Source organism: Rhinopithecus roxellana, chromosome 16 (assembly GCF_007565055.1).
Source record: "Rhinopithecus roxellana isolate Shanxi Qingling chromosome 16, ASM756505v1, whole genome shotgun sequence".
Classification (NCBI taxonomy): Eukaryota; Metazoa; Chordata; class Mammalia; order Primates; family Cercopithecidae; genus Rhinopithecus; species Rhinopithecus roxellana.
Genome location: NC_044564.1, coordinates 116,637,324 through 116,649,395, shown reverse-complemented (window position 1 = coordinate 116,649,395; position 12,072 = coordinate 116,637,324). Strand labels below are relative to the sequence as shown.

At 43.4% G+C, this 12,072-nt stretch overlaps 1 protein-coding gene across 5 annotated transcripts in view; it reads left to right on the top strand.

Moving 5' to 3' along the window:
- Window positions 1-12,072, top strand: part of TNC (tenascin C) — a 97,911-nt gene that overhangs the window by 23,041 nt on the left and 62,798 nt on the right. For all 5 annotated transcript variants that reach the window (XM_010384764.2, XM_030919899.1, XM_010384763.2 and 2 more), the window contains exons 2-5: window positions 3,419-4,011; window positions 7,422-8,831; window positions 10,183-10,446; window positions 11,853-11,968. In XM_010384764.2, coding sequence (XP_010383066.2) covers window positions 3,555-4,011; window positions 7,422-8,831; window positions 10,183-10,446; window positions 11,853-11,968 — 2,247 coding nt within the window. In that variant the 5' untranslated portion in view covers window positions 3,419-3,554. The remainder of the gene's footprint in view (window positions 1-3,418; window positions 4,012-7,421; window positions 8,832-10,182; window positions 10,447-11,852; window positions 11,969-12,072) is intronic.

Below are 12,072 nucleotides of genomic sequence, written 5' to 3'. Positions count from 1 at the left end.
AGGAGACCTAAAACAGCCAGTTGTCTGCATGAGAATATTTCACATTCTTAAAGGTCATTATTTGCTCCCTATTTTTTCCCCTCTCTCATATAAATATTTCTAGTTCTAGTAAATTTATCTTCTCGCCCACCAGTGATTTCTGCAGCTCTTCTTTGATCTACATCCAAGTTGCTGCTGAGTTTAGGACTGTATTCAACTAGGAGGTCAAGCTCAGGCTTAAGTAAAAGGAGGCTATTGGCATGGACTCTTGTTAGGTTTTGTTCCCAGGGGTGCAACAAAATTGGAACTACTGTTTAATGAGTGCCTACTACGGGCTTGACACCATGCTGTGTACTTTATGTACAGGTCTCTAATCCTTAATTTTCTCTGGAAAGGTTTTGACTCCTGTGTTATAAATGAGGTCATGGTTTAGAGAGGATAAGTAGCTTGCCAAAGTTACAGGGCTGATGAGTGACATTTGAACCCAGGTATGTCTAATTCCAAAGCCTAATCATTTTCTACAACACTGAAAATATAATGGATTTTTCCCAAAGTACAAAAACACCTGCCTTCCCTCAGACCACCATGAGCCAATAGGAAATACACAATGCTCAAGAATAACATACTCTTTCCCCCAAAGATGCAACATTTGGTGGTACTGGTGCACATCTCTTAAACGCACAGTGAGAAATCCTCACTCTACTCACACTCTGGTCATTATTACTCTAAACTCATTGCCTTGGAGTCTCAATCAGCAACTATAATGGCTTTTTAAATGGAAATTTAAGTCATTTAGCAACACACACAAAAGTGTCAGTGAGAAGTCCAAAAACATTTCAAGCTTGGCCCATGGCCCTTTCTAAAAAAAAAAAAAAAAAGCTAAGAATTGATGGGAAAGGGGTAGGAAAGTAGAACTTTGTGAAGGTGAAGAGAGTTAGAGCAGCTATTCTAGTAGACTGTGCAACCAATAAATATTTGTCCAGTAAACACATAAGATGGCCAAATTGGTTTGAAAGGAGAGAACTTGCCAAGTCTCCTTTTTTGTAATAATCTTCATTCAGTGGCCTTACCTACATTACAGAGCCACACATTGTTAGTTAAGGAGCTAATTTCAATGAGAAAGCATGCTCAAAAGAAGGTTAGGTGTTTTTTGTTTCTTTGTTTTTTGGTTTTTTTTTTTTTTTTTTTTTTTTGGTTTTTTTTTGTTTGTTTTTTTGGGGGGTTTTTTTTTTGTTTTTTTTTTTTTTGGTTGTTTGTTTGTTTTTGGTCTAACTAGGAGAAGATGCCCTAAATATATATTACAGGAATAGTTGGTAAAGTATCAATAAGAATATAATTAGAATGTGGTGGGTATGTGGATAGGAACTTCTTGGTTAAATGCACTATGCTTTCTCAGTCTTTAGGCTCCTGATCAGTCATATAGAAATGTTTCCCAGTTCAATTTTCCTTGCCGCAATTCCTCTCTAAGTTTTGCAAAGGCTTTCTGTCATGAAGAAGGATGGTCAGTTGGGATCATGTTGATGCATTCTATCATTAGGATAAAATCTTTCAGAAAAAAGTTAGAAAACTTATAGGCTGAGCAATCCAAGCACCACCACTAATTGACATAAACAACTAACTTACAATGTGCAAATATAAGAACATCATGGGCATAGGGAAGCGTCAATTTGTAAATGACATGTTAAAAAACAAATATCAGCCGGGCACAGTGGCTCATGACTGTAATCCTAGCAATGTGGGAGGTCGAGGCAGGTGGATTGCCTGAACTCAGGAGTTTGGGATGAGCCTGGGGAACACGGAGAAACACTATCTCTACTAAAAAAAAAAAATACAAAAAATTAGCTGGGCATGGCAGCATGCACCTGTAATCCCAGCTACTTGGGAGGCTAAGGCAGGAGGATCGCTTGAACCTGGGGGGTGGAGGTTGCAGTGAGCCGAGATCAAGTCATTGCACCCCAGCCTGGACAACAGAGCAAGATTCCTTGTCAGAAAATAAATAACTAAATAAATAAATAAATAGCTCTTCAATTATCATTTGAACTTTACTCAGGTGCATTCCCTAATTAAAGAAAACCATGAATGACTTCATATCATGTGTAGATCACTTTCACAGGCCTCCATGGCATTGTTTTAGTGAATATTATAACTGCCATTTCTTCCTGTCTTTATTTAGTTTCTCAACTGCCTCTGACAAGTCCCCTTTTCTCCGCTGCCTGATTGCCCCTACCAGTTAATAGCTCTAAGACAGATGAATAAGATAACTTGGCAAAGTGAGAACTGCTTCATGGTAGCATATTCTCCTCCATATTCTGTTCCCATCTAATTCTTCTCACTATTTAAGTCTCAGTTTCAATTTTACTCTCCCTTTCCCATAAGCTATGCCCCACCTTTCTCTTGACCATTTTTATTTTCAAACCCCATAGGCAGTTATACACTATACCACAAAGCAAATCCTATACATTCTTTCTTGCTTTGCTCCTTAAGTACTGAATGGATTATTCCATTTTCTTCTTAATTCTATTATTAACTGCCTTGATGGTATATATACACTTGGTCTTATATTTGTTTCTCCCACCCTCAGACCTCTGTAAAAATGCTCTAAGTACTTGTTGATTGGAGAAGACATCAGAGGCTCTTGGACATCCTTTCTGAGCCATGAATTTCAGTTTAGACAACTGGTTCAGGAATATTCTGTCAGGCTCTTCTAAAAACTGGACTTCTGAAGGTTTTGGAAATAAATCAAGGAGCGGGGAAACTGAGGTGCAGAGGAGTAGACTGAATGCTATGCTGACAGTCACATAACTAGTAAGAAACTCGACTGGAATTAAAACTCAGTTTGCCTCCTAGAGTCGTCCTTTATATTAACCTCTGCCTCTCATGACAGAACAGAACCAGCAGATGGTGTGAAAATCAGTTTTGAAGATCAATAATAAGAGGCAAGAGTTACTGAACATCTACCGGGACTAGGGCCTTTATAACACTGTAATAATTCATTCAGAGGACTTTGTAAATACTGAAGGAATTACTGAATACACAATTAACTTCTACATCATTCTTTTAACCCTGTCATTAGCAATTATGATCTTCACTATACAGAAAGTGAAATAAGGCAGAGAAAAATTACATAACTTACCCAAGGGACCAGAGCTACAGCCAAGATACTAACCTATGTCTATTTTATTTCAATATTTTACCTTTTTTCTCTCTATTTTTCTGTCTCCTTAAATTTCCAGAAGTTGAATAGTGAGTGAAATCATTTCTTCAAGTGACAAAGTTCTTTTAGAGACCATTTTATGTTTTTACAAGGGTATGTAATGAAAGATTATCAGGAGAGCTTCAAATACAGGGATATAAAATCAAAATTCACTTGGAATTATAGATATTCAATATATTCAATAGTAGATACTCATAATTTTTTTTTCTTCATCTTTGCTTGTAGAAAATAATTCTTTCGAGAAGATCAGGGACAACTGATTTGAAGTCTACTTTGTGCTTCTAAATCCCCAATTCTGCTGAGAGTGAGACACCCCAGAACCGTAGAACCCCAGCAGCACCCAGCCAAACCCACCTCCACCATGGGGGCCATGACTCAGTTGTCGGCAGGTGTCCTTCTTGCTTTGCTTGCCCTCCTTACCGAAGGTGGGGTCCTCAAGAAAGTCATCCGGCACAAGCGACAGAGTGGGGTGAACATCACCCTGCCAGAGGAGAACCAGCCAGTGGTGTTTAACCACGTCTACAACATCAAGCTGCCAGTGGGATCCCAGTGTTCGGTGGATCTGGAGTCAGCCAGTGGGGAGAAAGACCTGGCCCCACCTTCAGAGCCCAGCGAAAGCTTCCAGGAGCATACAGTGGATGGGGAAAACCAGATTGTGTTCACACATCGCATCAACATCCCCCGCCGGGCCTGTGGCTGTGCCGCAGCCCCTGATGTTAAGGAGCTGCTGAGCAGACTGGAGGAGCTGGAGAACCTGGTGTCTTCCCTGAGGGAGCAATGTGCTGCAGGAGCAGGCTGCTGTCTCCAGTCTGCCATAGGTATGAGCTGGCAACCCGCCCAGTCCCACACTGTGCAAATACAGAGAAATGAAGAGCATAGCGGAATCCATCACTTGCTTCCAAAGTGGACTCACTAGAAAACTAGCTTCCCAGAGTGTTCATTACAAAGAGATTTTATATTCAAATAAATGTGGAGACTGCAACCATCTCTCTCCTGCTTGGAGGAGTCATGGCGACAACTGCTTCTCAGAGGAATTTTCAGGCTTCTGATAAACCCTGCTTTGAAAAACCCTATTTCACCTTAATTATAAGTTTCTAAAACGTATTTGACCATGAACTCTACCCACTTTCTACCCCAAAACCTATGAGTACACCATGAAATTTCTCCCCAGAGAGCACTCTCTGATAGGTATTGGTGTGGCCCCATCATCTCATTGTACAAATAGAGAAACTGAGGCCTGGAAGGAGGATGGGATTCCTGAAGGTCCTCCAATAAGGAGTTAAGTTCCTCACATTTCAGTATTCTTACAAATGCACAGTTCTGCCTGTGATAGTGCTGAGTCTATAAGAATTAGAAAAAAAGTTCCAATTTAATAGCAATTATAATGATTACAATCATATAAGCTACCTCTGTGTAACAGGCACTGTTGTATTATCTCATTTAATCCTCCCAACAGCCCTTTAAGGTAAAAGTTAGATAAGGGGAAGATAAGTCCTCTTCTGCAGATCAAAGAAATAGGACTCAAAGGGATTAACCCACTGGCACAAGATGACACAAAGAGCAATAAGAGATAGGGGCTTTGACCAACCGCAGTGGCTCACACCTGTAATCCCAGCACTTTGGGAGGCTGAGGTGGGAGGATCACCCGAGGTCAGGAGTTCAAGACCAGCCTGGCCAACATAGTGAAAACTCATCTCTACTAAAAATACAAAATTAGTCAGCTATGGTGGTACATGCCTGTAATTCCAGCTACTCAGGAGGCTGAGGCAAGAATCATTTAAAATCAAGAGGCAGAAGTTGCAGTGAGCTGAGATGGTGCCATTGCACTCCAGCCTAGGGGACAAGAGCGAAACACCATCCAAAAAAAAAAAAAGAGAGAGAGAGAGAGGGAGAGAGACAGAGAGAGAGATAGGGACTTTGCATGTGCCTGTGTGTCTCCAGAGCTCATACTCTCCCATGGATGACCTGTTTCCACATGCATCTTATTTCAAGGAATTTTGCTGCTTTGAAATTATGTCTTTATCTCCAATAACTAAAGTTGATAAAGCTACAGGAGTTTCAACAACTTCAAATCAGAACTGAAAATCTGTGTCTGCCACTCAGAAAAAATTTAACAAAATGTTCTTCAACAATTATTTCAAGAGTAAACCTGGCTGGCCACAGTGGCTCACGCCTGTAATCCCAGCACTTTGGGAGGCCGGGGGCGGGGGTGGCGGATCACCTGAGGTCAGGAGTTCAAGACCAGCCTGGCCACGGTGAAACCCTGTCTCTACTAAAAGTACAAAAAATTAGCCAGGCATGGTGGTGCACGCCTGTAATCCCAGCTACTCGGGAGGCTGCAGCAGGAGAATCGCTTGAACCCATTTGAAAACGTTTTCTTTAGGCATAAATTAGCTTATCTTCCACTTCTGCCAACTCCCTGGAAAAATGCAGATGAGAATACACAGCAGGAGTCATGCTAAGTAGTCAGTTAAAACGATTGTTTAGAACAGTGTTCTCTAATGAAAATATGAGTCATACATGTAATCTTAAATTTTCTAGTAGTCATGTGAAAGGGGAAAGAAACAGGTAAACATAATTTTAATCATCTCTTATTTAATTCAATGTAGCCAAAATATCAGTTTTTCAGCCTGAAATCAATATAAAAATTATTAATGGATATTTTTCAGTCTATTATTTCATACTATTTGGGATCTAATGTGTATTTTATACTTACAGAACATCTCAATTTAGACTAGCCACGTTTCAATGCCTAATAACCACGTGTAACCAAGGGCCACCATACTAGACAGTACAGACTTAGACTCTCACTTTACAAATCAGCTTTAAAAAAATTCTTTCTTCCTGCTGTCAAGAAGGAGATAAAATATATTAATACAAGCTGTTTCTCGATACAGAGAATATAGAGTGAATATATTCTAGTGAAGATTATTTAGAAGTGGGTTTTGTTTCTTCTCCTTGAGCTCCATGGAGATCAGACCAGTGACTTCTGCAAACTGAGCTAAGGCAATATTTAGGCCTCAAGGAGCTCAAGTAATGTCAACCTTGATCCCACATTCTCCAGGTTGACCTCCACTTAGCCTTCAGGATAGAAATAAATAAAAGATAAAGGCACGACACTTTTCTGGTGACAGAGCCAAACTGAAAGCTGTCCTTATAGAATTAGAAAGCCATTAGCTACCTCATTTTAGTTGTGGAAAATTAGAATGTATTGGTTATATAAACCCACATACCAACTTGAGCCAACCTTCCACCAAAAACTTTGCAAAAGAAAACAGAAAAAAGTAACAAGGACACAAGAGTGAGCTCTTAAGGGGTTCACTTAACTCGGATATTCCCCAGGGAAGTGGGCTATTGGCCCAACTTCATCTATAAGAAAACTAAGCTGCAGATAGTCTAAATCCCTTGTCAAATGTGGCATAGATATTGAATCAAAAAGTTGGAATTACATTCAGCTCAACAACTATTTCTTGGGAATCTTTTATGTGCCCAGCCTTGACCACACACAAAAGAAATAGTAACATAGTGGTCAGGCGTGGTGGCTCACGCCTGTAATCCCAGCACTTTGGGAGGCCAAGGCGGGCAGATAACAAAGTCAGGAGATCAAGACCAGCCTGGGTAACATGGTGAAACACCGTCTCTACTAAAAACACAAAAAAATTGGCCCGGCGTACTGATGGGCTCCTGTAGTCCAAGTTGGCTGAGGCAGGCGTATGGCATGAACTGGGGAGGCAGAGCTTGCAGTGAGCAGAGATGGTGCCACTGCACTCCAGCCTGGGTGACAGGGCGAGACTCTGTCTCAAAAAAAAAAAAAAAAGAAAAAAAAAAAAAAATATATATATATAGTAACACAGCCCAGCCTAACGCATGACTCATAATCATCATAGAAATAGTAAGACTTCTTGAAAATGTGACAAAAACTATGAATCCACTCCCCGGGGTGGAAATACACACACACACTCACACACACACACCCCTACGCATAATCACACACTGTTTTGGCATACAAGCCTATAATTTTGGGGAGTTCAGGTTATGAATTCCTACCTGGTATAACTGGATGTGAGTCTCACCTGATTTCACACACTACAACAAATGGTTCTCAAGCCAGATGAAGCCTGAGGATGCAACCATCCTTCAGCTGAATTTGAATCTGGGTGCCCTGGGTAGATGCCTAGAAATATGGCTGCTTAAGCCTGGCTGAGAACTTCTGCTTCTTTTGTTGCAGGCCGGGTGGACACCAGGCCCTTCTGCAGCGGTCGGGGCAACTTCAGCACTGAAGGATGTGGCTGTGTCTGCGAACCTGGCTGGAAAGGCCCCAACTGCTCTGAGCCCGAATGTCCAGGCAACTGTAACCTTCGAGGCCAGTGCATTGATGGGCAGTGCATCTGTGACGAGGGCTTCACGGGCGAGGACTGCAGCCAGCTTGCTTGCCCCGGCGACTGCAATGACCAGGGCAAGTGCGTGAATGGAGTCTGCATCTGTTTCGAAGGCTACGCCGGGGCTGACTGCAGCCGGGAAATCTGCCCGGTGCCCTGCAGTGAGGAGCACGGCACGTGTGTAGATGGCTTGTGTGTGTGCCACGATGGCTTTGCAGGCGCTGACTGCAGCAAGCCTCTGTGTCTCAACAATTGCTACAACCGTGGGCGATGCGTGGAGAATGAGTGCGTGTGTGATGAGGGTTTCACAGGCGAAGACTGCAGTGAGCTCATCTGCCCCAATGACTGCTTCGACCGGGGCCGCTGCATCAATGGCACCTGCTACTGCGAAGAAGGCTTCACAGGTGAAGACTGCGGGAAACTCACCTGCCCACACGCCTGCCATGGCCAGGGCCGGTGCGAGGAGGGGCAGTGCGTATGCGATGAGGGCTTTGCCGGTGTGGACTGCAGCGAGAAGAGGTGTCCTGCTGACTGTCACAATCGTGGCCGCTGTGTAGACGGGCAGTGTGAGTGTGATGATGGTTTCACAGGAGCTGACTGTGGGGAGCTCAAGTGTCCCAATGGCTGCAGTGACCATGGACGCTGTGTCAATGGGCAGTGTGTGTGTGATGAGGGCTATACTGGGGAAGACTGCAGCCAGCTACGGTGCCCCAATGACTGTCACAGTCGGGGCCGCTGTGTCCAGGGCAAATGTGTATGTGAGCAAGGCTTCAAGGGCTATGACTGCAGTGACATGAGCTGCCCCAATGACTGTCACCAGCACGGCCGCTGTGTGAATGGCATGTGTGTTTGTGATGACGGCTACACAGGTGAAGACTGCCGGGATCGCCAGTGCCCCCGGGACTGCAGCAACAGGGGCCGCTGTGTGGACGGAGAGTGCGTCTGTGAGGAGGGCTTCACCGGCCCTGACTGCGCAGAACTCTCCTGTCCAAATGACTGCCATGGCCAGGGTCGCTGTGTGAACGGGCAGTGCGTGTGCCATGAAGGATTCATGGGCAAAGATTGCAAGGAGCAAAGATGTCCCAGTGACTGTCATGGCCAGGGCCGCTGCATGGACGGCCAATGCATCTGCCACGAGGGCTTCACAGGCCTGGACTGTGGCCAGCGCTCCTGCCCCAGTGACTGCAGCAACTTAGGACAATGCGTCTCAGGCCGCTGCATCTGCAACGAGGGCTACGCCGGAGAAGACTGCTCAGAGGGTAAGTCCCAGGGTGCAGACCAGCGTGATGGCTGTGATGGAGTGCACTCCTCGTATGGGTTGGAAAACTATGTTTGTATTTATAAACATACATACACACTGATTCTTTGCACATATTAATATATCCATTTAGACACACACCCATAATGACTCTTTAAGGGGGCCCTGTCATTCAGTTGTTTTAAGGTGACCTATTTAAGGGCCGAAGGGCTCAGAGAGGTTATATAATTGTCCCAGGGACACATAGCTGACACATCACAGAGCTGCTATTCGAGTCTACCTAACTCATCTACATAGAGTTGAACATGTAGTGTTCAAGATGAGGTAGATAAAGGGATAACCTCTCTTTTGCTAAATATCAACTTTATTTCCTACTCTCCACTGACATCAAACCAACAGTACAAAAGTCTCCCTATTTGGATGGATGTAGAAATTCAGCTACATTGAATATGCAGTGAGATTACATAAAAACAACTGTTCCAAATGCATACTCGGCTAAAGACTAAATGCCTATTATCTGCAAGATTGACCCGTCTTTTAATTGTCTTTTGTACCTGGTTTTGTTTTTTTGTTTTGTTTTGTTTTTTTAATCCTAAAGACTGTAAGCTCCTATCCTTAAAAGGGCACTATTTCTGGCAGTTAGTAAGGGTCCTGGTACATAGTAAGTGCTGAGGAAACCCTGGTTAAATGAAAACACAGGAGAGAAATATAATGTTCATGTTTAATGAGTGTCTTCTTTGGGCTTCTCTCATCCTCCCATATTATAATTGTCATAATGGAGAATCTTTGCCTTTACTAAAGTCATTGGTATCTAGACATAAATAAATGGCTTTGTGTTCAGTGCGGCCCAAGCAGGGAAGCCTGGTTGGAAAGAACACCAGGCTGGCAGGGAGGAGATATAAATTCTAAACTTGGTGAGGTGAGCAAGCTTGGTCAAGTCATTCTGCCTTATTCACCTCTATAAAATAAGGAATTAGACCAGATGAACCCAAAATACCCTCCCAGTGCTAGGGACATGTAACTCGAAGTTCAGAGCAGGGAGGCAGGCTTAGACTGCACTTTCTCATGCCAACAGGCTGCATCTGAACTAAGACTCAGGAAGCAGAGAAAGTTGGAGAGGCCAAAACACCAAAGGGACTCCAGCCTGAAGGAAATGGACTAAGGAACAGCCACCACAGGTCTTAAGATGGATCACAGCAGGGGGTCCTTGATACTGTCTGCATTTTACAGGCAGTGGAAGATCTTCACACCTCTATGGCTGACAGTGGAAGAGACAGGTCAAGAGAAACAAATCTAGAGAGATTTTATAGGGCATATTGTTGACACCAGATGTCCTTTCTTATTCCTGCCAGTGTCTCCTCCCAAAGACCTCATCGTGACAGAAGTGACGGAAGAGACAGTCAACCTGGCCTGGGACAATGAGATGCGGGTCACGGAGTACCTTGTCGTGTACACGCCCACCCACGAGGGCGGCCTGGAAATGCAGTTCCGTGTGCCTGGGGACCAGACATCTACCATCATCCGGGAGCTGGAGCCTGGTGTGGAGTACTTTATCCGTGTATTTGCCATCCTGGAGAACAAGAAGAGCATTCCTGTCAGTGCCAGGGTGGCCACGTGTGAGTGAGCATAACTCTTTAGGGTAGCCTCACCTGACCTCAGCCCACCCAGTATATAACCCTCCCTTGCCACAGCCCTCTACAATCCTATAGTTGTTCTTTATAGTTATACCAAATAAGAGCCTAGAATTAAGTCCATAGACTTAATTTTCTTAAAGAAATCCCTTGTTTTCCATGAAATCTTTCTCCTTGCTCTCCTGTATACTTCCTGCCAGAGAAAATCATTACAAGTAACATTTAGCAAGTGTTTACTATGTATCAGACTTTGTTGTAAGCAGTCTACATACTAGTATAAGAATGGTCATTTGGCCGGGCAGGCGTGGTGGCTCATGCCTGTAATCCTAGCACTTTGGGAGGCCAAAGCAGGTGGATCACCTGAGGTTACAAGTTCAAGACCAGCCTGGCCAACATGGTGAAACCCCATCTCTACTAAAAATACAAAAATTAGCCAAGCATGTTGGTGCATGCCTGTAATACCAGCTACTCGGGAGACTGAGGCGGAGAATAGCTTGAAACCAGGAGGCAGAAGTTGCGGTGAGCTGAGATCATGCCACAGCACTCCAGCCTGGTCGACAGAATGAGACTCTGTCTCAAGAAAAAAGAAAAAAAGAGTCTTCATTATATGAGTTAGTATATGTATGAAATAGGATCTATTGTTAACTCCATTTTACAGATGAGGAAACTGAGACTGCAAGGTTAAGCATCTTATCCCAAATCATGCGGTTAACAAGGAGTAGAGGCAAAACTTTAACCCTGGCAGTCCTGGCAGGTTTATATTCTTAACCACTCTATTACTTTTCAGTGGAACTCACTGACTATTTTTTTTTAAGTGGAAAGATTCTGGTTTATGAGTTTAGCATCAGTATAATTATCTTCATATCTGAAAAGCAAGCTCTGGCTAGAAATTGACCCTTTCTTGCTTGATAATAACATTGGCTGCCATTTATTCAACTTGCTCTGTGTGCCACGAACCAGGCCCAGCAGTCTACACGCTGGAATGGAGTGTATCACTCACTCCTCAATGCATTCCCAAGAAGTAGACATATTTACCTTCTTTTTCCAGGTTAAGAAACTCAGGCTTAGAGCATTGTGTGCAATTTGCTCAAGTTCACATTAATAGTAGAGCTTAGATTCTAACCCCAAGTCTGTCTGATTCCAAAGCCTGCATTCGTTTTAGATTTAACCATATGAAATTGCCAAAATTAATCATGCCGTTTATCCTGATAATAATTTTTATACAACCTCATAGTAGACCTCATCCCAGAAGAAGCTTTAAAAGGACACCTGCTCTGGTTGTCAGCCCCTGACTGTTGCAGACATCCAGTCTGGTTTAGTGGAATCGTGGCTGTGTTGCCCAGCCACACACCTGCCTTATCCTTATGTTCTATTTGTGCTGTTACTTACAGACTTGCCTGCACCTGAAGGCCTGAAATTCAAGTCCATCAAGGAGACATCTGTGGAAGTGGAGTGGGATCCTCTAGATATCGCTTTTGAAAACTGGGAGATCATCTTCCGGAATATGGTAAGGAGTACAAAAGAGCAGATCCATTTGATCTCAAGAATTTGAAAGATGACCAAAGGGTTCTGAAGACTTCTGTATCAACTCATTTTCCTTAGTTTTTGGTG